This window comes from Telopea speciosissima, chromosome 1 (assembly GCF_018873765.1).
Source record: "Telopea speciosissima isolate NSW1024214 ecotype Mountain lineage chromosome 1, Tspe_v1, whole genome shotgun sequence".
Classification (NCBI taxonomy): Eukaryota; Viridiplantae; Streptophyta; class Magnoliopsida; order Proteales; family Proteaceae; genus Telopea; species Telopea speciosissima.
In genome coordinates this window covers 16,303,703-16,331,652 of record NC_057916.1, presented here as the reverse complement: position 1 = coordinate 16,331,652, position 27,950 = coordinate 16,303,703, and the positions used below count along the sequence as shown (strand labels likewise).

Sequence of the window (27,950 nt, the reverse complement as noted above, 5' to 3'; positions counted from 1 at the left end):
CTTGGAATCAGCTTAACAGAATAGCAAATCAAAATTCTCAGTTGCTGAAATATTAGGAAATGTGAATGCTTTCTGAATTCAAGTCCGAGAGAATTTTAAAGGATAGAAAAGACTACAAGGGAAAACCCTTTGCCATCTATTGTGAGGAAAATTTTGTAATGGCTATGACACCAAAAAACAAAAAAAAATATTACACGACGTGGTTAATAAGTAAACCTTCCAACTGAACGGACAATTCATCACAAGCTTTCATTTCGTCATGTACACAATTTTTCTTTCTTTCTTTCTTTGTTCCCTCCTTTTTACAGCACCCTAACAATGGAGCAGTCTAATGGGCAGCAATTGTACCCTGCACTCTTGATCATCTCGAAATACATATCCGGGGTATGAATATATACATAATACTGTCAGCTCTTCTTTCTCATTGTCTTCTTCCACTTTTTCCCTCATGGCCATGATAAGTCTGTACTTGGATGCTTTTAGAAACAATAGTCCAGAATCCCAAAACCGGAGAGGTATGGTGATAACTGTTTTTGTTTCAACCGTAACCAAAAAATAGGCAACCAGTGCGCCCATATTAGGGTTTTGATTACAAAAAAATATCATCTCACTTTTTCACTTTTTCTCTTGTTGATCAGTGACTCGTTCCCGCGCTTTGTTATAAAGTTCAAGTGTGTCTGTGTGGCTGGGATCAAGGCAGAGTGCTGCCTCACAGTCTTGCAGTGTGGAAGCAGTGTCACCCTTTGAATCATGGAATGCGGCCCGAAGATGAAGAAGCTGCAGATCTGGCTTGAAAGCTATGGCCCTTGTAAGTTCTGCTATGGCTTCTGCTTCTTTATGGTCATCCATCAGCACTGTAGGGGGACCCAAATACAAAGTGTTAGTAATTATTTAGATTTGCAAGTAGTAGATAAATTAAAAGTGGAACGTAATGTCAAAGCTGATTTTGTACTATTGTTAATGCCTCATAAAAATTACTCGCAAAGCACAAGTACCCTAAGTAAATTATATGGGTAAACATCATAATTTCAGCCCTCCTACTTCACAGAAATGCATAGATTTCCTGTAATCACCAATAAAGATACATCCACCTTCCTTGCTAATCTATGTTTGGGTTTGAGACACAGTCTTAACACATTCAAATGGAACCATCTTTTATATACACTCTCTCTTCAGTTCCATGTTAGCTGTAACCTTTCATCGTTGTGCTGTGGCAGATTGTCAGAACCTTTATTAATACAAGGCAACCAACAGGATACAGAAGATAACTGGAAAAGGTTGTGGTAGTCTATAACTGAAAAACATTGTGGACTTTGCAGAAGTCTCCTTCAGTGCTCCTTTTTTTAGTGTCCTTTTCTCAATAAATTTCTGTTGCTCATCTTGGTTCTAAATGAATCTTTTTTTTTTTTTTTTTTTGGGGGGGGGGGGGGGGGGAGTAGTGGTTCTAAATTAATCATTAATAGTGAACTGTTGAATCCATTTCTGTCACTGAACCTCCTTAGATGCTAGCCTACACAACACCCATAGCAGGAGACATCCTTCTTTCCTCAATTACTCACTACTCACTAGATCAATTCATTAAGGTTTGTTGGTCCTTGCTCTTGCAAACGCAGTGGCAAATGCTTTTGCAGACAATGCACATCTTTCTAAGCACTTGGTACAACAAATCTTGAAGGATAAATGATAATGACTCTTTGTCTCTGTCATCAATTCCTGACAAAGTTGTCTTCAGAGGGATTGCATAGTAGGCTTTCAACTTGAATAAATTTCTTCCAAATGAAAGAAGTTAGTCTATTTTTGTTCATTTTGTTCTTTGCTATTATTCTATATAAGTCTTTACCGTTGTTTTGGCAGTTCTAAGATTCCCCCCAGGCTCCCCAGCATTAAATAACAGAATTTCTTTAAAGAAAAGAGATCTGAAGCGACACAAACATTCCGTACTTCAACAACAGATTCCACTGAAGCACAAAAATATATTAGCTTCTTAACCACCCTAGCATTGGCTAACTCATCAGCCAGGCAATTAGCAGGTCCCATCCTCCAAATGAAAGAGACATCCCAACTGAACTATGGAATCTTGTGCTTAGATTCAAGAGTTGGCAGTTCAAAAGGGTTGGTAGCCAATTTTGGAAAATAGGTTAAACTAGAAATATCAGGAAGCTTATCACTTTAGGAACTAATTTCACAAGATTCTAGATTTTCAGTCCATACTCACAATGGATTGGATGACAACAAAGAAATTCTCTTTCTTATGAATCTAGCATTTTCTTTCTTTCAATTGTAGAATCAAGAGTTTGTTTTGGATTCAACCACAACAAAATTTAGGGCAATCAGTTACAGAAATTTACTTACATCTTTATCTCACAAGCTATAAGAAATCATGATGATGTTGGACATCCATAAATACTCCTCAATAACAGAAACCTTTAAAAAAAATTCCAACTCAGAAATATTCCTTTGGAATAGAAATGTTACCAAACAGACCTTAGTGCCTGAGCTTCCGAATTGGATTTCTTAATTTTATTTTTTTATATGAATAAATTGGCTTGTACATGTCAAGCCATGCATAGCTATAGCATGAAAAAGTATACTGTCAAACGAACTTGGGAATACTTGATATCCATAGATGGGTAATCACATACATATACACTCGGAGCTTTATGTCCCCCAGCTACAAGGGAAAATAAATAGTGCCTGAAAATCTACTACTGAATAAAGAGGTAAAAGAGATCTCTAAGTAACAAGAAGGATGACTTGATTCATTCATCAAGATTTTACAGCTAGAGATTACCGAATAGGGGACAAGAATTTAAAAAAAAAAAAAACAACCTAAGAAGAAATAACAACTGAATCATATACAATCCAAAAAAACAACTGAATCATAGGACTTTAGAACATGCCTAGAAGAAAAAACCAATAAACAATTGCATACTTGTAGAACTAATGAAATGAAACAGCTTATTTGTGAAGGGTCATGGAGCATACCTGCTGCTCTATATCTGTATGGGTAAGTCCGCAGTGGATCTAATTGTGTTGCCATGCTGAGATCACTTCTTGCCATGTCACGGTCACAGTATTCTGAACGTTTCTCATATGCTGATGCATTGTTTCGAGCCTTCTCTATCAGTTTTGTCATCTCATCATAGGCAGCTTTTCTTTGATTCTTGAGATGATAAACACGTGCCAGGCCTTGATGTGCTCGTGTATGCCTTATGTTAAGAGCATTCAAGTAGCAGTCTGCAGCAAGATCCAGTTTATCACAGTCTACGTAGACACTCCCTAGATTGTTTAATGCCTGCATGCATCACATTTGCATGAAACAACACATTTCACGTAACATGACAACGATAATAGGGTCCACTAACAACATTCTTCATAAATCAGTTAGTAATACATACTTGTCCTTTCCGAAGACCATCAGAAGGGCATTTCAGAGCTTCCTCTAAAAGTTGGACAACATAAGATGAAGATTCTGTATCTAGGCTTGTATCAGCTAAAGCATATGCTTTGAGGAAAAAAGCTTCAAATGATCTTTGAATGGAAATGGACTCCTCAGCCTTAGCTAATGCTTCTTCACGATTGCCCGTGTCATATAAAATCCATCCTTCATAGACAAGCCTTTCATGCTCAGAACTAGAATGATTTCTAGCCAAACGCAAACTGCGCATTGCAGCCTTTTGACAATTTAACCTATATCATTCAAAATCAGGGATGTTGCTGCAATATGATAAGTTTGAATAGAGACAAAAATACAGGTAGAAAACATAAATTTCTTCTAACAACATAAATCATAGCTCTAATATGTTTTCAAATTTAGCTTCAGAACTTTGTTCTTGTATCTGTGACTGAAAAGGATAACTGTGTCATGTGATTTAACAAGAAACTGCCATTCATACTTCAACATTCCAAAGTGGAGAAGAAACATAACAACAACAACAAGCTCAGCCTTATCCCAACTTAATGGGGTCAGCTACATGGATCCAAACAAAACAAAGTAGAGAAAATAGAGGTCAGCACCAAAAAAGGGATGGAAAAAGAGATGAGAAATGACAAATGAAATATGGAGAAGAAACATAACATGGTTTATTAATATGACCCACTAGAAAGTTGTTGAGAAGCCACATAAAGGACATAAATATCGAAAACATGTTGGATGCCGTCAACATTAGCATCTTTTGCACCACACAGCCCCTACTAAGTGCATCAATATGACATCCTTTTTCTTTCATTCTTGGTAATTGCTTTTTTTTTTTGCTCTCTTTGTTGAAAAATAGTTAAGAATTAAAGAGCAAAACCTAGTTTCTAAGGAGATGCTAAACTATCACTAAAGGAAAGTGAGGTGGACCTAAGAGAGCTTCAAAATTTGCTGGATTTAAAGAGAAGATGAGATTTTGACATATTGGTCTTTAATTTTTTTCTTCCCTCTCCGCAGAAGGCTGTTAAGAGCAACTGAGTAAAATTGGTTCTCAGCAGAGCTTAGGGGAACTGAAATTACACATCGCTGAGGAAGACAGTTGAACAAAGCATTAACAAAGCAACCAATGTACAAAAAAATGATAACACTTACCTTAAAAGGAGGAGGGATTGCCGAAACCGTAGAAGGCTTTTCCCAGGGTCATTTGCCAGCATCTGGTGTACAACAGCGAGGGAACCAATATCATCGACAGAAGACCATCGATCATAAAGTTGCATCCAGCAATCAGCCTGGCTCCACTGTTGAACATGTTGTTGAAGGAGCTCAATCAGGTATTCCCCATGAACCTTTCCATGATAAATCATGTAATTAGGGTCCAAAGTCAAGAGCGCACCAATGTCTCTTAGAGCTCCCTCATAATCCTCGAGGGCAATACAGAACCAAGCACGTAACTCAAGGCAGTCAGTGGAAGCCTTGAACCCAACGATCTTGTTAATCTCAGAGATGGCTGCCCCAATCTTGTTCTCTTCCACCATTGCAACTGCCCTGTACTTGTATGGAAACGAAAGGGTAGGGTCCAACTCTGTTGCAGTTTGCAAATCTGTCACCCTCTCCTTCCCATTACAATACAAAGATCGCTCTTGGTACATCCATCCAACTGGTTGATAATCTGAGATTAGAGAGTTCAATAGCTTGTATGCTGAATACTTGTGACCCCGTTTGTATTTGGTCCTTGCAACACCTGCCAACGAATAAACGTGGCCGGCTTCTGCTGCTGCCTCAAACCATTTGTTGGCATCCTTGTACTCTTTTCTCTCAAGCATCACGCAGCCAAGTTGGTGCAAGGCAAGCTTCTTCTGCCACCCCAACACTGCAGATTCCACCATCCTCTCCGACAACATCACGGTAGTGTTTGATTTCATGTCATCCTCCATTGCCACCTGGCTCAAGAAGTAATACAACAGAAACGATGCGTGCCCAACCATGGCAAATCTCTCCTTCGCCTCCGAACTACAGAACAATCTCATAACATTAGGATTGTACAAAACCTTAGGTAACTCCCTTAGCATGACCTGCAGGCAAGAGGCAACCAGAAGATATGCCATCTCCTCCAACCCATAATCAACCAATATTAAAGCATCATCAATATTAGAAACCAGCGAAGCCAAATGGGCATCACAAGCACACTTCATTTCTTCACAACAGAACTTGTTTGCAAATGAAAGCAGCTCCAATACAATATCCGGAGGAAACCCATCTAATTTCTTTGTCCTGCTGTAAATCTCCACGGCTCGCATTCCCTTTACTGAAATCTCATTCTGCGTAAAATTAATCGTCTCTGTCCGTGACTCTGTAAAACTACCATAAAGCATCGCCTTGAATGGTCTCGAGAGTGAAGCGATATGGTATCGAACACATCTGACCTCCTCATCACCAATGCAGAATGACATGTCCCCATCTTCATTTGACGTTGAACATTCTTCTTGCCCCATTGGAACCTCTACATCGGCAGCCTCTGAAGCGCTCCGACAACACAGGCAAGGGTCATAGACCGAATCTGGATCATACCCAGAAACCAAAGAGGCCTTGGGACATTCAATCTTGCGTCCGCCACAGTCCATGGAAGATGACCCATCGAGTTCATCCTCTCTCCTCTCAAACCGAAGCCACGCGGAGAGAACAACCTTGGAATGGATGTCAACCGCATGTTGACGTGCAGAACGCAGACTCCGTCGGAGCAGCTTTGGGTCAGAAAGGCAACGAAAAACGGTGCACTGTTCAAGGTAGATGATCGATTTGTCGAGGGAAGGAGAGTCGTCAAGGCGTCGGTAGACATCGGCGAGAGTGTCAACAAAATTCACAGATTTGAGGCAAGGTTCAATTGGGGGCTCAAGGAGGTCAGTCACAGGAAGCCCAAAAGGGAGAAGAATGTCGCTTATGGAGCTGTTGTGCATAGATTTACACCGAATAGAACTAGCCTTGAGATGATCATGGAGCTTATCTCCGACACCAACACAACCACCAATTCCGGCGGCATTTGCAGCTGGATTTAGGGCATAAACTTGTGTACCCTTGCAACCATCCACAATCTTCAAACTACGAATCGTTGTGAACAAATTGTGCTGCATCTTTCTTCTCCTTCCCGTTTTGATCTCCAAAAAGAGAGAGAGAGAGAGAAATGAAAAAATAAAGCAAGAAATAATCAAAGCGATTAATTACCTTTGACCTGCAAACACCCACAACCAGGAGGAAGAATTTGACAGATACCAAGAGAGAAAGAGAAGGGGAGTACGATCGTGATGAAGGAATACACAGATTCAAACAATGGGTAATTCTCCTCTCCTCTTCCTCTTCCTCTTCCTCCTCCTTCGAATTTTCCCTTCCCTTATTTTCCAATTTTTTTTTTTTAAAGTACGATCGTGATGGAGGAATACACAGATTCAAACAATGGGTAATTCTCCTCTCCTCTTCCTCCTTCGAATTAACAAAAATAAAAAGCTTATTAATTTATGGTGTTATTTTTAATAAACCAAGAAAGAAAGAATTTTGAGGGATGTTTCTTCTTCATCCCTCGTTGGTCGCCAACCAGATGTTGCTGGGTTAACGTTCGTTGGAACTGCAAATCTTTACTCCATCTCTCCCTCTACCCCTCTCTCTCTCTCTCTAATCTCTATCTCTGGTTTGCTGGACGAGCGTGTTAATTCCGTTAGAAGAGGAGAGCCGCAGAAATCTCCATGCTCCTCTGACCTCTCCCTCTCTCTGTTGACTCTTTGTTAAATCAGAGAAGTAGTCACTGTTGTGTTGAAGGCATGAAGCTCCCAACTCCACTCAAAATTGGACCCATTTTTTGGGATCTTAATTTTCCCATTTTTTGGGCCCATTACCTTCAACGTCACCTGACCCTACAACCAATGGCCATTTCCTCAATTGCTCATATTCTAATACCTTTAACCTTCCCCTTTTTTAAATCTATAAAAATGAGATTTTTCAAATACCAAAAAGTTCTAACCAGATCCAGCCCTTTTCTGTTCCTATTAAGAAAAAGGGAATTATGAAGGAGAAGTAGTAAAGTTAGCATTTCTTGTGGGGTTGAAATTGATAGTAGTTGCAATCATTATCTCCAATGGAGTTAAGATATTAGTGGAGATAGATGGGGGGGGCTCACAAACCCTTCACTAATAAACAAATTTATCCTAAATTATTATAAGATATACCCCTATAGACATAGACAGCTATGAATGATATGGAAAAATCTGATTGTCTCCCTCTAAGTTGGAGGTGTCATTTCTAGATCCGCACCGATTGACCCCGACGAAAATTGAAAACAGAACTTGATATTTTGTTAAATGATTCAATTTTGGTTTCAAAATATAAAGTTTTTTTATTAATCAATTGGCCGATCTCAGTCCAAGGGACCTTTCTTAGTCCTGAAAATGATCAAGAGGATACCCATATCTAGGACTCTAGTAGATAAATCCACCATTCCAATTTTGGGTTACTAAGGTCATGAGGGATGAGATCTTGACTCTTGAGAAAGAGAGGGCTATAGTTTGCTTTTAAGATGAAGTTCAAGGAGCTTTTTATTGAGATTAGTTATAACTCAATTAAGAGTTACTATAAATTTATAGAGACTGCATTTGTACTTAAAAGAAGAGAATGGATGTACCCAGACATAAAAATATTATCTAACTTGTCCATAAGTTTCTTCTCTCTCTCTCTCTCACCAATTTGATTTGGGAATTAGCCTCTGATTAAGCATTTTGTCTGTCCACACCATGTGATAAGTAGATGCCATTTTGATTGGTCGGCCACCCCTTTAGGACTCTGCTTTGCTTTCTTAATGCTTAATCATAATTAGGCTTAAGGTTGATGCAATGACTAAGGAGCTATAGGCCATATCTACCTTCTTAAGGTCCCATCAAATGGAATCTCCCCCTCTCTCTCTCTGTCTCTCTCTCCAAATACACTTGGATGATGATCATTGGTTATGGTTCCACCTAATGGGTAATAATGGGATAATGGCTGACCCACATGAGAGTAGTGAAAATAAAACAAGCAAGGTGGTTGGGACTTGGGATGATAGAAACAAGTTTGAATAAGGACCTACCACCAAACAAGATCTCAAGATCTCTTAGCAAAGACACATTAAATGAAGTATATGAAGGATTGCTGATGGGTTGGTTTAAACCGGGTTTAACCAATATTAAACCATAACATAACATAAACCGATAGAAATAACTAACTAGGGAAAGACAGAAAGACAGACAAAACAATTGCTCTCAAGCACGACTTTAGTAATTTATATTGAAGCAGTCAAGGGTCAAACATGAAGAAGCGTTTTTGAAGCAGTCAAGGTCAACAGTGAAAGAAGCACCATTGGGGAATTAGTTGAAGGCTTGAAGCAGGTCATAAGTGGTTTTTTTCCTTTTAGGGTCTTGAGTTTTAATTATGGATAAAGGACCCTTATGAGTTTTAAGTAGTCCTAAGAAATATTTAGATTTCTATGTTTGGAATAGGAAGAAGAAACAAAGAATTCTCAAAATCTATAATTTTTTTTAGAGTTTTTGATTCAATATACTTGGGATCTTGATATAAGAGTTAAATTTAATTGATTTTCTGATATTTTACTGACTAAAAGAGAGAAAACAATGGTAAAGAACTCTGATATTATCTGGTCGATATTATGTTTCAGCACATAGAAAGTGATAGAACTGAATGATCAATCGTTACTTATTGACGACGGCCTTTGAGGGCTTGTGCCATATCCTTAACCCGGATTTGGGAGCGTTACATTTTATCTTGTAATGTGACAAAAAGAGCATTGTGACCAAGTGGTCATGGATTCAAGTCTGAAAACAACTTCCATGTAAAAACAGGGGTAAAGCTGCGTACATTATTACCCTCCCCAGACCCCGCAGTGGTTAAAGCCTCATACACTAGGTACGCCTTTTTTAATGTGACAAAAAGGATTGGGTTTGTTAGACCTCTTGGTTTGTATACTGAGTCTCTCTGATCTTCTCCACTTCTCCAATTATTCTTCTCTATTTCTTATGCTTGGCATTTAATGAAAGGTGATCATCTCCATTTTATCATAAAATTATCACCTCCAGTTTCCCAATGCTTGTAATAGAGAGGGAGGGTGGACCCTACCTGGGTAGAGTGTTCGAACAGGGGTAGGATGGTCATTGCATCCCCTTATTACAGGCACTGGGGAACTAAAATGGCATGTGCAGTGTAGATTGGACCGTGCGTGCAATGACGACCTTACCCCCGCTCGAACAAGACGTTTGGACAGGGTTAAGATGGTATTGTGCACGTGGCTCGGTTTACGCCGCTCAAACAGCTATGGGGAGCGCACTGTAGAGGATCTGGATCCTCTTTCAAAACAAGTGTGTTTCAGAATTCTAAATTTTCACTTCCTCGGGTGATAAGTGTTACTAACAAGTGGATTCATATCGGAATGCACGGTAACTGATCCTGATTTTGACCGATATAACACAGCCAATTCACACGTAAAACCCTATAAATTTCTCTCTATTTGGATCTATGAACCCATTCCAATCCAATCCAATCCAGATTTTAAAACCTTGGTCCCAACTCCCAAGCACTGTTTATTTATAGGCTCCACAACATGAGCTTTCTTTATTGTTGTCTCCGGCCTTTGATGTTTGTTTTCATGATTGACTCCATATTTGACAAGATAGAGAGAGACAGGAGAATCAAAATAGTGTCAGGCTTCTGTGGTTGTGGATATTCAAAGGGAAGATAGAGAATTGGAAATTGCTTTTGAAATGGAAGGTAGACACCAAAATCAAGTTGTCGACACAAAAATGATGTGGAAGACAAATAAGAATAATGGCAAAACTCATTTAATACCCAAACAAACAAAAGAGCTAGCCTGGAGTCTGTGATGGAGCTGTAACGAATAATTATCACCTCCAATTTGCTGTCCGCTTCAATTTTCTCCAATTCCTCACATACAAGCGGAAATGACTATAGTACCCCACCTTGGGTACTGTGTTCAGGCAGGTGTAGGGTGGTCATTTTTGCTCCTATGTGAGGAATTGAAAGAATTGGAGCGGACAGCCAATTGGAGGGGATAATGATAACTGTGACTGATAGAGACTTGAGACAAACCCATACGGATGTTCCCAATAAGTTTGGGTGCATTATCATGGGGACCTCCAAATACTACTTGCATCAGTGTGTGGCCAATGAGAGCACATAGGGGCAACAACATGGATAAGATTTTTTATTTCAAGAGGTATTGGATAGTAATTTCATGCACTCTTGTATCTAGAACCACGCGATCAAACAGCGTTCTCTTCTCCTTATTATGTTTTGGAAAAACATAACATGTGTCAGCACTCCATGAAGAGACATCCATTGGTACGTACACACGTTTACCAATCGAGATCTTCTACAACGTGCCTGCCCGTAGCGGTGAGAGTAGCGTAGAGTGTGTCATGCACGCAATGACCACCTTACCCCCTGCCCAACACTTTGCCCAAGAGGGGGTAAGGCGGTCATTGTACATGCAACACACTCTGCGCCGCTCTCGCCGCTACGGGCAGCGCATCGTAGAAGATCAAGGTCCCACGTTTACCTATCTTCAAGAAGATAAGAATGCCCATTGGAGAGAGATTTTAGGATTGGTTGGCGATATTTGGAGGTTGCCGAACCTCTTTTTTCAAAGAGAAATCGTAAAGAGAAATCCAATCTATTTTTACCTTCAATTATTTCCAATAAATATTACAACCTATTGCAACTAACATATTCCACATACATCACATTTAACTTTCCACGTCAACATTTAGTCGCACTACTAATAATTTATCTTGAACTACTAATTCCTTATCTATATAACTAACCCCACTACACACTTTTCTATTTCCCTTCCCCACTTACACACGTTTCTCTCTCCAACCATTCACCAAACAAGAGCTGAATACGTCAAGAGTCCTATCACTCTTTGTTTAGGTAAGGAGAGAGATAGGCACAAGAGTGCTAGCGTAGCCTGCACTCCCAGATTGAGAACTACTTCTCATCATATTTTCATACCATACCCTTAATCATTCCCCTACTGATTTCAAGATAAGGGTGTCAAAACTCAAAAGGTTGGTCGGTTAGTTGTCCTTTTTTTTTCTTTTTTTTTCTTTAAAAGAAGTGGTTCTCTGTTCGGGAGCACGGCCTACATCAGCACTCTCTATGTCTATCTCTCCCAAACAAGGGATAGGGATGTCTTTTCATAGAGGGAGAGAAAGATGGACACATGGAAGCACTGACATAGGCCACGCTCCCAGACAAAGTTCTCCCCCCCTCCCTTTTTTTTTTGTTTACATATATTATTGGATCAAATCAAAATCAAAACCAAAACCAAAACCAAAACCAATAAGAGGGTCAATTTATAAAGTCCAAATCGAAACTGATAGTTATTGGTCCAATTGATTTCGATCTTTTATCGGTTTCTTTTAACATATCTTATCGGTCTATTAATAGTTCATCTCAATTTTTTATATACAAAAAAAATATATATTGATTTTACTGGGGTCTTATTTTTATCCAATTTGTCCTATTTCGGTTCATTCAATCTATCGGTCTTTGTTTACACCCTAAAATTATCGATTGACCGGTAATGAAAAACTGATTGACTTTGGGCCACAAGGGATCGGTCAGAAAGGGAAAACTCCTAGCATAGAGGAAAAACATGAAGGGTAAAACGGCTGTGAAAAGTACTCATCCTACTCAACCAATTGAGTGAGTGGATTCCATCTATGTGCCTTATAGCATACAAAAATGGTTCTCGTACGAGAACCTAATCCAGCCACTGCCCCTTCCTCTCACCATGAAATTTCAAGGACAGCATGGCCTCAAAGATTTCCACAACCCCCCCCCCCCCCAACCCCAATCCATATCAGCCACCCCTTGGGGTTGTCTTGGGCTTCTTAGTAAGAAAGGGAAACCCCCAATGAATGCATCTTTTGGGGTGTGAACCAGACCCATGATATTTGGTATTAGAGTAGATCCAAGGGCACATCTAGGTTCGAGGGCATTGTATTGTGAGTCCAACGCAAGATATGGGTTTCGTAACAAAGGCACCAAGATTGGAGAATGAATCATCTACACGTACCAACAGGTGAATGTACATGTGAGAGCCAACCACCTGTCCTATTTTTGCCATTTACAAGGGGAGGAAGGGTTTTTATGGAAACAAAATTTAAATGTGATGACTCTCACATGTATATTCACTTATAGGTACATGCAAAGGAACCCAATTCCCAAGATTGAGTGGGCCAGTAAGGTGTGGACCCCCTAACGAGGACTCCATGGGTTGAGTGGGGGAGCTATCTAGGACCTCATAGGTTCTTCTCCCTCCAAATACTACATCGGCCACCATTGAGGTGTGTTGAACATATTAGGGGGTTTCATCAAAAAGCTATATTATTAAATATTAAATACAATAAACAATAAGGGGGTGTAGCTCATATGGTAGAGCGCTCGCTTCGCATGCGAGAGGCACGGGGTTCGATTCCCCGCACCTCCAATTATTCCTTTTTCCTGATTCGCCAGGGACCAATTGGTCAAAGCGATCTGCGCACTAAGACATTGTGTTGTGGCCACATTTCTCTATCATGCCTGATGGATTTCCCACAATCCAAGCCCTCACTTCAGATTGATTATGCTTGGTTATTTCTTCTGATGATTACTAACAACCACTAGGATAAAATTTTGACACATCAATATCATAATAGCTCAGGGAAACATTTGTACTTACCAATGAATTATGCTCTCTTTCCCTTATGGAATGACACATTCCTGGCAATGAATCTTTCTTGTAGATGAACACCAGTACCATCATAGTAAACCAGAATTTTCTGGGGTTGCTGCATTATATCTAGGATTAAGTCATACCTCCACCCTTTCGATTGCCGAGTCCTACACTTCTTGCATGTATCAACATGAGAAAGCAATATGTGCACAAGAGAGGGAGGAGAGAAAATAGAGAAAAAAAGGGGTTTTGGCTTTATCAACGAAGCCTTGTGTCCTGACTTGGGTGAGGAAGGCTACCTCATACTTACACTACTTAAATATTACAATTACAAGTCAGTTTGGATAACTATTAGTTACCCACATTTCCCATAAGATGAGAGAGTCCCAACATAAGCCACTACTTCTAATTACAATACTAATAATTACTCTTACATACATAACTTCTATATACAGTCCTTAATATAAACTACTGCTGCCACGTACACAAATCCCTTTCAATGTGGATGATAGGAGACAGATAATAAGCCATGCACATAACAGAAAGCCTCCTGCAGGATGTTGTACTGTGAGTTGCCCTTTAGCCCACCTCCCTTTTACTGCTTTGCATAACATGAAGAAAAACACTACTACTTCCTTTGCTTCCTTGTGATTCTCTTTACAAGTAGTTCTGAATAAAATATATCAAATATATCAAGAATTTGTGATTACATTTATCTATGTAAGATTTAATTCTGAATGAAATACAACTTTGTACTGAGAAAGCTAATTTTAATCATCTTTAGAAACAGAAACCAGTCAGAACAACAACAACAACAACAACATCAACATCCCAGCCTTATCCCAACTTAATGGGGTCGGCTACATGGATCCTAGAAGAGAAAATAGAAATAAGAACAAAGAAGTAAGGGGCCTACAGTAAAAGAGGGAGGAGGGGCATACAACATCAACACAAACTAAAAGGGTGTCGATAGAAAGAAAATAAAGTGAGTAAAAAGAGGGGGGCGGGGGCATACAACATCGACACAAACTCTAAGGCATCAACCCTTCTTAGCTACGTACCGCTTCTTAACTGTACAACATCCTGCTCAAGTCCTCGAAGTGGGGTGTAATACAAAAAAAAAAAACCAAAAAAAAACATCACATCATCTAAGTCTAACTCCTCTATTTGGGGTCATACTAGGCACAAGGCCTAAGCTAAGCACGTCTTTCTTCACCACTTCTCCTAAGGTTATCTTCGGCCTGCCCCCGGTTCTTTTGGTTCCCCCAATCAGGATCATGTCGCTCCTCCAAACATATACCAGTCATGACAAAATAAGTCAAACTTTGGTGCCAGACAGTTCTCCACAGTTTCTCCAAGCAAACCCATTTCATGGGGTTTACATTTACATTCAGATCTAGCATCCTCCCCAACAAACTGAACTGCCTCCCCTACCCAATTCCTTTCTCCAAAAGCCCATTTTCAATAAGGTTGTGCTTCCCTTGTTAAGCTTAACCAGCTCTGGTACCCAACTGTCTATCTAGTAGGTGGTATTAATGCCAAACTTCACATTTTGTACGGTGGTATCAACTACAAAACAAGAAAGCAGGAACTAGGGGTTCTTATCTATTGCTACGATGTCAAAGGGAAGCCAACTCCTATCTGGTATGGCAGGGCCCATCAATCTATCAGCCCAGAACCTATACATGTAAGACATGTGGTGAGCTACCGGGACCCATACTCACGTGTCACGCAGCCACATATCCACACTGCATTAATTACACTTCATAGTAATAGCTCGTCTGAGTGTATAGACCTCGGCGCAACGGTAAGATTGCTCCATTGCAACCTAGTGGTCGCGGGTTCAAGTCAGGAAACAGCCTGTCTGCAAAGCGGGGGAAAGGCTGCATATATTATGACCCTCCCCGGACTGCACAGTGCGGGAGCCTCGTGTACTGGATACGCCCCTTTTAGTAATAGCTCGTCCGAATTGAATATGATTTTCTGACAAACTGGGTTGGAGACACAAATCCTCTCATTTGATCCCAGATAAGTCCAACTACCACCAACCCTAAAAGGGGTGCCTCAAACTTGCATGCCAACTAGAACTGAACAAAGTGGTGGAATGTGGATGCATAAAAAACTCTGAAGTAGACTTGACAAAAGCCAGTGGCCACAGCTACTTCATTCATTCAAAATATTTTTTTTTTGGTGCAGGTAATATATGTTAAGAATTAATGTGCACTGGGATATATCAACCAAGGAAAAAAAGGGTGTTTGGGGGGGGGGGGGGGGGGAGAGGGAAGACATGGAGAGTTGAACTGCTGGGTATTTAGGTGCGACAGGTCAAGTTGACTTGCCCCAATTTACCCCAACTGAAGGAATCATTGTTCAAATAGAGAAAGCATTTGTCTAGTTTCAATTCTCTAACATTGTGTTTAAGTTATAAAGCTATGATTGTACATTATACATTTGCCTCCAACTCAATTATCGATGGTTAACCAATCCAAGGTTGGGTCCATCTCAAAGCCTTCGTCAAGGAAACAAACCCCCCCCCCCCCCACACTCCTGCTATTTATTCTCTGTCTGCAACTATTATTTTGCAGGATCAACTCTAAGGTCAATTCCAAGGGATAGTGCGGAGTCAGTCAAATTTCTTGATTTGGTCATACATCTTCACAATAGTTTTCTTCCAATGACATATGCATGCAGCTTTTGCTAACTATTGTAATGCCAAAATTTGCAGGACTACTGCAGAGGTTCTTTGAATCTGATCAAATGGTCAATGTAACTAAACCTAACATTTTCTTCTCTAGAAGCTAGAGAGAACTAAACCCAAGAAAATGCTTACAAACAACAAGAAGATGCAGTAGACTAGTGATTTAAGACCTTATCTAGGGCTTCCCCTCCATAAATAAGTCTGTTCTACCACTTAAATATGTCAGATTCTAATAATCAGAAGTTTGACAGCTGAAAATCCTGACTGTCTCCTTCACAGGCAGAAGTACCCTATTCAATCTCTAAGTAACACCTTGCCTTTCATCCCATTAACCATTTCCTCTTCTCATTTGAATCCAGCAGACTCTCTGTTGATTATCATGCTAGATCTAAAGCAATGCAATTGTTTCTTTATGCTACAAAATACAACAGGAAACTAAATCACATCCTTGTATGACTGCCCAAAAGCTTAGGTCCCGTTTGGTAACACTTCCGTTCTGGGAGAATGTTCTTTTCACAGAAGTGCTCTTTTTCAATTTCTTGCTGTGAGAATACTCTCGTGGAAGAGAAAGAGCGTTTGGTAAAACTGTTACAGAAGTGTTCCACAAACAAAAAAAGAATAGAAACAATGTTTGACTGACATTTTACAAAATCACTTCTTTTGAACAAAAAAATTACATAAATGTCATTATGTTCATTATTAATCCATAATAATTATGATTAATATATTACTTGTGGATATACCTGGGCTACTTGAGCACATGGCATGAAATATGGAATATAGAAGCAACATCACAAAATCCTGGTTCATTCCATTTCTTTCCTTCTAGATTGTCTACCAAATAGCATTTTGATAGAATCATGTTCCAGCCTATGTGTCTGTGTGTGTGTGGGGGGGGGGGGGGTTTGTCCATGCATATGCAAATAGACCCAAGAAATGCATCCATAGGAGAAAGACCAGCATACATGACACAGGCAGAATTAAAAAAGCTGCTGCAGCTTATGGGTCCAAATAGAATGCTCTTTTGGAAAAGCTTACTAAATATGTATTTATCCTTCTAAATGTAAACTACAAGTAGGGAACCATGCCCCACGATTTTGATGAACAACATAATGCTCTTTTGTGAGTTTCGCTGCTGTGGCAATTCTTCCTCTAACCTTCTTCCATCTTCTCTTTCTCTTTCGTATTTCTTCTAACTATTTTATTGATTTTCCTAAAACAGGGTCCTAATGGCAGTATTTTAGGTTCTAGAACTGAATTCAACTAATGAATAAACAGTAACAACAAAATTATAAGAATCAGATTTGATGTTCAGGATGGGATGGGACAGAATAATAATTAGGATTCCACCAGAATCTCTGCTACAGAATCCACAGCAGCCCACTTAGAATCCACTGAGCCACCACATCTGAGTCCATAAGCCTGAAATCCAATAACCAGCAAAGCAAGAGGTCGCAAAGGGCCACAACAAAACTGCAAACAGAGTTTTTTTTTGGGCTGAAGGCTGGGGTTTTCAGAGAGAAAAAAAGGAAAAAAAACGCAGGTTTTCGGAGAAAAATAAAAGAAAGAACACAGGGGAGGGGCTGCGTTTTGGATTTCTTTTTTTTCCATGGGTTTTCTTCTTCGTTTTTTTTTTCTTTTCCAGAGAGAAATAAAGGAAAAACGCAGGTTTTAGATTTCTTTTTCTTTTCCATGGAAGAAATCCTAATCTAAGGGCTTCATTTCAGAAATTTTCGATTGTAATAACTCTCTGAAATCTCAAAGATTCTGCTTGAGAGAGAGAGAGAGTCACCTTCGTAGTTGCAGAGACCTTCGTTGTTGCAGAGAGGGTCCAGCTAGAGAGGAAACCGGATGCAGCATGGGTTGTGTGGAGCTCGTGGAAGAGAATGGTGCGAGAGGAGAGCCTTTTCACTCGAGTATTTTATCGGGAGTAGGTTTTAGGTTTTTACCCTTTTGATCCTTAATTTGTGCTGAAGAATCGAAGAAGCTTCAATTTGGTGTTTCTGAATTCCTGATCTTCTCATGTTTTTTGAACCGGTTCAGTCTTGGAGAACACAAGATTGGACCATGTGTGCCAAACGCATTTCTATTCTATATGCACTCCCGGAGAGCAAAAGAACACCAGAAACACTCTCCAGGAGTATTACCAAACGGGACCTTAGAGTCTTGAGGAAATGACTATTCTCCGGGGTGACAATCAGTTTTTTGTCCAGTGTTCATATTGAGGGAAACATACACTTGGCCACCAAAATTCTTCTCTTGAATTACTCAAGCTGCATATCACTAAACCACCTGTCCTTGGGTCATCTTTTGAATACCTTGCTTTGCTACATGAAGCATTTAGAAAAATTGAAACTCAAAAGGCCTCCAGGCCAACCCTAACAAAATATAACCACTGCACAATGGGAAGTATTGGTTTGTGAATATTCTCGGGGCCTTGAAGAGCAAGGGCTGCATGAAGTCAATACAAAACCATGTCGCTCAAGTCACTGTCTTCTGGAAACACCTCTAGTGCTGGCTTAAATTCAAACATGGATGGGGTGTTGGAAGGAAACCTGGTGATGTCAGCCGCCTGGATACTGGTATGAGATGGTTTCAGAAATGGTCCTTTGGGGTTTGTGTATGCCCTGAGGGGTTTGTGTAGGCAGAGGAGATTACAATACAAATTGCTGAAACATACAGCACTATGGATTGCTTCTAAGTGGAATTCACTATGAGGTCTGACAACTCATTGTGGAGCTCAACTCATCCATTTTACTGGCACTATCCCCAGTACTTTATTGATCCAAACCCAACATCTCCTTTTAGCCATCTCCTACTCTCGCCACATGTTCATGGACACTTCCTTTCAGCATTGTTAGAGTGTATGTCTTGGTTGGAGGTCCATGGATGTCCATGGACCTCTGTACCATGGGATTATGTCCTTTATTTAAGTAGTTTAATTGCTTACGATTTCTTATCTTTCCTATTGTAATTAGGCATTAGGATTCTATCATGATAAGACTTTAGACTCAGCTGAGATAGAGTTATATTTTGCTTACGTAATCTATGTTGTTATTATAAATAAGATTGGATGGTGCGATAGAATTCCATTCCATTCTATCGCACAACCCTTTTCTCCCATCTCTCGACTTCTCAATCTTCTTCTCCTCTCCTCTGTATTCTGGTTTCTCAAGTTCTGAATTGATTACAAGCATAGTTATCAAGGCGTCACCATGGCGCCCAAGGCGACCAAGGGCACCTTGCCGCCATGGCGCCCAAGGCGACCAAGGGCACCTTGCCGCCATGGCGGTGTCGTCTTGGTTTTTGACCCTCTAAAACGCCATGGTCACCTTCCTGCCTTGATAACTATGATTACAAGCATAATTTTCAGGAGGGGATTGAAGCCACAGATCCAACACCATATTCTGATTTAAATGTTCTAATACATACAGGAAACAGTACTTGTGAGGGTTTTATATCTATATATATATATGGAGGCTATGACAGTAATAGAAATAAGAGAAGTGAAAAGAAGTAAAAAAGAAAATAAGTCAAGGAAGAAGTCAAAGTAGCATCCTAAGAACATCCCCCTACAAGGGGTAGACTACACGGGTCCTTGTCCTCCAAACAACTCTATCTGCGGTCATACTAGGATCGAGCCCTACCACATGCATATCCTTTCTTACCACTTCTCCAATAGTCATTTTAGGCTTGCCCCTACCTCTTTTAGCTCCGTCAAACTGAATTTGGTCACTCTTCTTTACTGGTGCATCCATGGGTCTCTGTTGGACATGACCATACCACCTCAAGCAGCTCTCATGGAGCTTGTCCTGGATTGATGCAACTCCCAATTCGGTTCTAATACGATCATTCCTTACTATATCTCTCCTGGTCTTCCCGCACTTCTTCATCTCCGCTATACTCATCTTATCTATATTACTCTTCTTAACTGCCCAACATTCCGACCCATATGTCATAGCTGGTCTTATTACTGTCCTGTACAATTTCCCCTTAAGCTTAACAGGCATGCATTTGTCACATAATATTCCCGATGCACCTCTCCACTTCATCCATCCTACTTTAATTCTGTGGGAAACATCATCCTCTATATCACCCTTAATATAATTCCAGCTGGAGATAAAGCCAACTAGAACCAGAACTAGGATCTGCTTGGGTTTAATGCAATCGGCTAGGGCAGAATGGATGATTAGACGAAATTAGGGTTAGGGTTTAGTTAGATTCTAGGTTTAGGAAATAAGAAGGGAGAAGAAAGAAGTTGGAGGAGGAAGAAGATAGCAAGAGAAGAGAATATTAGGCTGTAATCGATTGTGTTGGAGAGGCTTCTCCATACACCATATATTCATTCAATCATAACTAATAGAGAATTACATCCACCTCCCTAGGAAGGTATAAGGGAAATAAAGAAGAAAAAACAGAATTACATAATAAGGCAACTAGTAATAGAACTAGTTCCTAAACTACCCCTATTACATGACTTCTAACACTCCCCCTCAAGCTAGAGAATATATATCATGCATTCCCAGCTTGCTTAGGAAAGAGCTAAACTGAGGAGAGCCAAGAGCTTTGGTGAAGATATCTGCCAGCTGATCACCAGTCTTCACAAAAGGAGTACAAATACAGCCAGAGTCTATCTTCTCCTTGATAAAATGTCTATCAACCTCAATGTGCTTAGTTCGGTCATGTTGAACGGGGTTGTGAGCGATACTGATGGCAGCCTTGTTGTCACAGTACAGCCTCATAGGTCCTTCAGTGTCAAATCCCAGTTCCTGAACCAGTCTTTTCAGCCAGATGAGCTCACACACTCCATGTGCCATAGCTCTAAACTCTGCCTCGGTACTAGATCTGGCCACAACATGTTGTTTCTTACTCCTCCATGTGACTAAGTTACCTCCCACAAAGGTACAATAGCCGGAGGTAGATCTCCTATCTGTAATGGAACCAGCCCAATTGGCATCTGTGAAACCTTCCACTCTCAAGTGGTTGTGCCTTGCATACAACAGTCCTTTCCCTGGAGAGGACTTGAAATACCTCAGAATGCGATACACAGCATCCAAATGGCCACTCTTGGGAGCATGCATGAATTGGATGACAACTCCCACTGCATAAGAGATATCTGGCCGAGTCATAGAGAGATAGATAAGCTTCCCCACTAGCCTTTGATACTTTCCCGCATCAACAAGAGAAGGACCACAATCCTCTCCTAGTTTGTGATTCTGTTCATTAGGAGAGTTTGCTGGTTTGCAACCTAACATCCCTGTCTCTGTCAACAGGTCAAGAATAAACCTCCTCTGACATATGTTGATTCCTTTCTTGGTCCTTGATACTTCTATTCCTAAGAAGTACTTCAAGGGACCCAGATCTTTGATCTCAAATTGCTGTGCCAAGTAGCTCTTCAGTCTACCTATCTCAGCTGTATCATCTCCTGTGACCACGATATCATCAACATAGACAATGAGGGTTGTGATAGTACCATTACTCCGCTTGGTAAAGAGAGTATGATCAGCTTGGCTCTGGGAGGATCCATGCTTCAGAATAGCCTGTCGGAAGCGCTCAAACCATGCCTTTGGTGACTGTTTGAGATCATATAGTGCTTTCTTAAGGAGGCACACTTTCCCTTCAGCTGAAGACATCTTGAAGCCTGGTAGAGTGTGCATGTACACTTCCTCTTCCAAATCACCATGAAGGAAGGCATTCTTCACATCCAACTAATATAAAGGCCAATCTTTATTGGCAACCAAGGATAAAAGAACTCTTATCGAGTTATGCTTGGCCACAGGAGCAAATGTCTCCTGGTAGTCAATTCCATAGACTTGACTGTACCCCTTGGCCACCAACCTTGCTTTGTATCTCTCAATACTGCCGTCAGATTTATACTTGATTGTATAGACCCATCTGCATCCAACTGGGACACGTCCCTTGGGGAGGTCAACAAGTTGCCAAGTACCATTCTTCTCAAGTGCCATCATCTCCTCAGACATGGCTTGTCTCCACTTTGGGTCAGACATAGCATCAATGACATTCTTGGGAACGGAAGCAGTTGAGAGAGCAGTAATAAAGGTAAGGCATGTAGGAGAAATTGCATCATAGGAAATAAACTGGGATATAGGAATAGTACAAGTTCTTTTCCCTTTCCTAATAGCAATAGGAAGGTCCAAATCAGATGGAGGAGAAGAAATGTCACCTGATTGAGGAGGATAGATCTCAGGATCTGGATCTGGATCTGAAGAGGACTCTTGGTAGATCATCTTTCTTGTATTATGCAAGCTTTCACCTTTTTTGTATGTAAGGTGGTAATCCTTTTTTACCTTCTCTTTACCAGAACCACTTTCAACAACCAAATCTGTATTCAACCTCAACCACATCTACAGTCCTATGTTTCCCAATGTCAAGCATAAAAGGGGATGTAGGTAGAGGAGAAAGAAAGAAATCATCAGTAGCCTGTTCACTCCCACAATTCTCCCCCTGAAGAGGATGCTGAGAAGGGACAAAGAAAGGGATAGACTCAAGAAAGGTAACATCCTTGGAAATGAGACAGCGGCGGGAAGAAGGATGATAACACTTGTACCCCTTGGTAGTAGAAGAGTACCCAAGGAAGAGACACTTTAGAGCTTTGGGGTCAAGTTTAGTGCGAGCAGATTTGTTAATATGCACATAACAAACACAGCCAAAGACTCTAGGTGGAAGAGAAAAAGCAGAGGCCTTGGGAGATAAGATGTCTAAGGGAGATTTGAAATTAAGAAGCTTGGTAGGCATACGATTGATGAGAAAGGAGGCACTGAGAAGAACTGCGGACTAGAAGGTCTTGGGGACATGCATGCCAAACAATAGGCTACGGGTGACCTCCAGTAGATGGCGATTTTTCCTCTCAGCAACCCCATTCTGTTGGGGCGTGTCAACACACGCTAGCTGATGGATAATGCCATGAGTAGTAAAGAAGGTTTGAAGGCCACCAAACATATACTCTCCCCCTTTATCAGATCGCACAATTTTGATGCGAGTCTCAAATTGAGTAAGGATCATTTGATAAAAATTCTAAAAGGCATCACAAACATCACTCTTATGCTTCAAAAGTACAGTCCATGTGGCACAGGAAAAATCATCAACAAAGGACACAAAGTAACAAAAGCCAAATAAAGAAGTAGTAGGGGAAGGACCCCAAACATCAGTATGCACAATATGAAAAGGAGCAACAGTTCTATTACCATGATAAGGATATGAAGACCGACAATGTTTGACAAACATACATGGTTCACATTGAAAAACATGAGAAGAGGTAATAGATGAAAATAAGTGAGGCAATTGTTTCCTCATTACTACAAGAGATGGATGGCCAAGACGACGATGCCATAACATAACAGAATCTACAGAACTACTATCATTTTGACCACACACATAGGAATGAGCCGTGGGCAAAAACGGATAAAAAAAGTAGAGGCCTTGCTCCTTACGTCCACTACCAATAATCCTCTTCGTCACCAAATCCTGAAAAAGACAGTGAGAAGGAAAAAAAGTGACACAACAGTTAAGAGATTTAGTCTAATGACTCACAGATAAAAGATTCAGTGTAAGGTTAGGGACATGAAGAACAGAAGAGAGGGAAATAGATGATGTCACAGGGATATTACCCTTACCAGATATGGAGGAAAGGGAGCCATCAGCTACCCTAACCTTGTCCTTACCGGAGCAAATGTTATAGGAATCATAATAATGAGACGTACCAGTCATGTGGTCCGTGGCACCCGAGTCAATGACCCAAGACTGGGCAGCAGTGGAAGCTGAGGTGGAGACCTGCAAAGCTGAGGATGATGAGGATCCAGCCATACTAGATGTAGAAGATATGCTCAACTGTGACACAACCTTGTGAACCACTGCATCCATAAAGGTAGAGTCATCCTGTGGGGCATCAGCATCAGTCGCCGATGCAGAATGAGCTCGAGCTCCCCCTCTACGGCCACCACGACCACGTATACCAGGAGGATGACCATGGAGAGACCAACACCTATCCTTGGTGTGTCCAGTGCGTCCACAATTATCACATTTAAATCTGTCTCGCCCAACTCCACTGGCACCAACTGTCTCCACAGTACTAGCTTCCTCACGGTTAGGCTCTGGGCCTCTACCACCTCCACGGGTGTCTCGAACAGAACTAGAATTGAGGGCTAACCTCTCAGATGATGCTGGTGGTGGTGCCATAGTAAGTCGCCTGGTCTCTTCACTCTGTAAGCAACTACAGACTTCACTAAGAGAGGGAAGGGGAGACCGGCCTAACAGCTGGAGTCTAACTGGCTCATAGTCAAAGTTCAGACCACCAAGCAAAGAGAAGACACGCTCTTTTTCAAGAGTCAGATACACCTTGGCTTCATCCTCTGGGTTGGTCAAATGAAGGTCTCTGTAGTGATCATACTCTTCCACAAGACTAAGGAACGCACTGTAGTACTCAGAAATAGTGTTGTCACCCTGTTTCAATGAGTGGATTCGTTGATGGAGCTGATAGACCTTGGCAGTGTCACCTACTCTGTCAAAGGCCATAGCGACACTATCCCAAATAGCTTTGGCTGTTTCCTTCCTTATAAACCTTCTCCCAATCTCGGGCTTCATGGAGAAGATCAACCATGTCATAACTGTAGAATTTTCAGTCTCCCAGGTGAATCAGTTGTGAGAGCCCTGATAGCACCTGTGATATATCCAAGTTTCCCCTTACTCCTAAGAGAAAGTCTCACAGAATGTGACCAATCTAGGTAATTAGTACCATCAAGCTTCACAAAAGAAATCTGTTGGTGAGTACTCTCATAAGCCAACTAAGGGACAACAGTAGGGGGTTGTGAATCAGCAGTACTAAGCACAGATGCATCTGAAACAACCATGATGGAAGGGATTTGACAATAAACAAGAACACCAAAGATAAGTGGGGAGTACATACTCAACCCAAACAAGCAAAAAATCCAATAAGCAGCCTAGGATAGCACACTGCCGAAGCAGTCCTAGCAGTAAATCTCTAAAAGGACTTAAATCAAACACTTCTAGTGCATAACAACAGCAGTCCAGCAGGCAGTCCCTAAGAAGAGGCCTCACAAAGGCTTGCAAGGTGTAGTAATAACTTCAAACAAGTAAAAGAGCCTCACAAAGGCTATGCATACACATCCCTAAACCAAGGGAGCATCAAACTGCCGCTCGAAGAAAGAAAAAAGAAGTAAACACTCTCGGGTTTACCTGGGCAAAACAGAGGATCCCACACAAAGAGCAAAACTGCTCATATAGCTTCTTCAATCAGCAAGGGAGATCATATCCACTCTCATAAGTGGCCTTGGACGATGCAAAAGGGCCAAACCAACACACAAAAAGAATCCGAGAATGGTAGCAACTGCAACCTGAAACTGAGACTGGCGGAACAAATCTCCAAAGAAGCTTCAAAAGGTCTCAAGTAGAGCCTTCAATCATCAAAAGAGGCTAGAATGAGCCTATTCCATATTCTTTAAGCAAAGCTGTACACAGAAATCTCCTCTTTGGAATCCTTAGACACAAAGGATTTCAAAGAGAAGAGAAAGAATGAAAACAGGGACTGAACACGACTCTCAAACCTTGAGCCTGCTCTGATACCAAGTTAGATTCTAGGTTTAGGAAATAAGAAGGGAGAAGAAAGAAGTTGGAGGAGGAAGAACATAGCAAGAGAAGAGAGAAGAGAGAAGAGAATATTAGGCTGTAATCAATTGTGTTGGAGAGGCTTCTCCATACACCATATATTCATTCAATCATAACTAATAAAGAATTACATCCACCTCCCTAGGGAGGTATAAGGGAAATAAAGAAGAAAAAACAGAATTACATAATAAGGCAACTAGTAATAGAACTAGTTCCTAAACTACCCCTATTACATGACTTCCAACATGTTTAATGGAGTTTAGGGTTTGATGGTATGGATAGGATAAGCTGATGTGGAGGAGTTGAAGGTCTTGAAGTGTTCTATGGAGTTACAGATATAAACTAAGATAGGTATCAATTTAGGGTTTGGGTTTTGGGTTTTGGGGAAAGTGAAAGGAGAAGAGATCTAGGGTTTGGAGTTAGAGTTAGGGCAGGGATTAGGAGAAGAAGGGTTTGGAGGATTGAGGATTATATACTTGTTGTTGGATGGATCCTTGAACTGATAGCAGATCTGAATAACTGAGCTATGAATCTTCACATACTCGGCAGTAGCAAACTTGAACAAATTTGAATGCACTCGAAGGAGAGAAACAGTGAACTAGTGAAGGCTATCTCAGCCTCACCTTCACAGCCTATCTCAGGACAGTGGAATGCATTAAAACAATATTCTTCTTTATTAAATCGTGGGGGGCTCAATTGAGCTCTTACTTTATATAGCCTTTAAGGCTGGACAGAAAATAAATTCTAACTATGACTAGGACTCAAAATAGAAATGGGAATGCTAACTAAGACTAGGACTTCTAATTAGGATTCAAACTTGCACTAGGAATCCTAACTTAGAATTACAACTCAATAAAGAATAATAAAAAAAAAAAACTAATTTAAATCCTAACAACCCCATAACTGCTGCTAACTGCTGCTAGTGTAAGGAAATTCCCCTACACCTACCCGATGGTTACTTATGCTGGTGTAGGGAAGAATCCCTACACTTGCGGTTGGTTTTAGACAGCCAGTTTACATCAACCCTCTTTGTTAATGGTTGACCCCAGGTATCTAAAGCATTCACTTTGTGGTAGCTCTCGGTCCTCAAGTTTCACCACTTCATCACCTCTCCTGGTTTGACTGAAGTTACACATCATATAATCTGTCTTTGTTCTGCTTAACTTAAAACCTCTTGATTCCAAACTTGATCTCCATAACTCCAACTTCACATTAATCCTTACCACTGTCTCTACAGCTCCTGTTGTAGAAGTTGTCCTCTTGCGAGGAGTAGTAATGGGCACGTTGTTCGCTCTGTCTAGGAATTGTGATGGGCACGTTGTTCACTCTGATACCAAATGGTGCAATCACCCCTACGGGATTGCTTAAAAAAAATGGATCGGGAGAGTATTTCTCAAAACAAAGATTCTAGCAAAATGACCTCAAGGTAGTATTTTAGGAATAACTTTGTACTGGAATATGGGATTAGGATGATTTAAAATGGGTTTTGAAGAAGACAAAAAGGGCTACGACTTTGGTTCTTTAAGTTTTTGCAAAGTAAGAACAGAAGGGGGTGATAATGGGCTGTGAAGTGAGGGTCACTGCACAGATCCGAATCTGGGAAACTAAAAGAGTAACTTTCAGAATTTGGTGTTCATTAAGGTAATGAAAGGGAAATGTTATGGGTTTGGTTTGGGGTTGGAAAAAGGCTTAGGTTAAAGGATAAGAAGGATTCTGTAGATGAGTTAAAGGTGAGGATAAAAAAAAGAAAAATAGAGAAGAGAAAGTAGGGAAACAAGAAACTTTAAGAGATCTACTCTTCTAGGTGGATCTTTGAAGTGAAGCCCTTCAACTCTTCAAGGTTGAGGGTGCAAGGTTTTCAAGGCTGCACAAGGAATACCTTACTCTTCTAGGCAAGGGAAACTCTTCAAGGTTTCTTTAGAACTCTTCTAGGCTCACATAAGATGCAACTAGGCAACTTGAAATTTCATTCAAAAACAACAATGGAATGCCTTACAAGAGAGTTCGGTCAGCCTTTATATAGGCTACTTGGGTGATGTTAAAAGACTGAAAAACCCTCCCCCCATTACATTGAGAGTTGCTACTCTACTTAACCCAAGTTGCAGTCCCCAAACAATCTTAGCAAATAACAAGGAAAACAAAAACTGAATTTAGATTTTTGTTGAAGTCTCCAAAACTAGAACAACTTTCTATGCCTTGATGCAAGCTTCAATACTTTGATTCTTGTTCCAAGGTGGGTAATGACTTTCAAGCATGGAAAGAGAACTCGGTCGAAACCACCGAGATATCTAGGTTTCGCAGGTTTCCAAGACGAGTTGGCCAGGTACTTGAAAAAAATGCATGGTTTCGACCGAGATGTTGGCCAAACACTTATTTATGCAAAGATCATTTAAGTAAATGAAATAGTATTTCATTTAATTAAGATA

General features: G+C 40.6%; 1 protein-coding gene and 1 non-coding gene across 2 annotated transcripts; one reads left to right on the top strand and one right to left on the bottom strand.

The window, feature by feature from the left end:
- Positions 1-211: 211 nt before the first annotated feature.
- Positions 212-6,812, bottom strand: LOC122670584 (ethylene-overproduction protein 1-like). Its single transcript, XM_043867526.1, has 4 exons — positions 4,568-6,812; positions 3,399-3,690; positions 2,986-3,295; positions 212-854 (listed from the first exon to the last, which is right to left on the bottom strand). The coding sequence occupies exons 1-4, from the start codon at positions 6,541-6,543 to the stop codon at positions 616-618; spliced, it is 2,817 nt and encodes a 938-aa protein (XP_043723461.1). The 5' UTR covers positions 6,544-6,812; the 3' UTR covers positions 212-615.
- Positions 6,813-12,886: 6,074 nt separating this feature from the next.
- On the top strand, positions 12,887-12,959 carry TRNAA-CGC. The gene has a single exon. It is a non-coding gene; the product is annotated as a tRNA-Ala (tRNA).
- Positions 12,960-27,950: the final 14,991 nt, after the last annotated feature.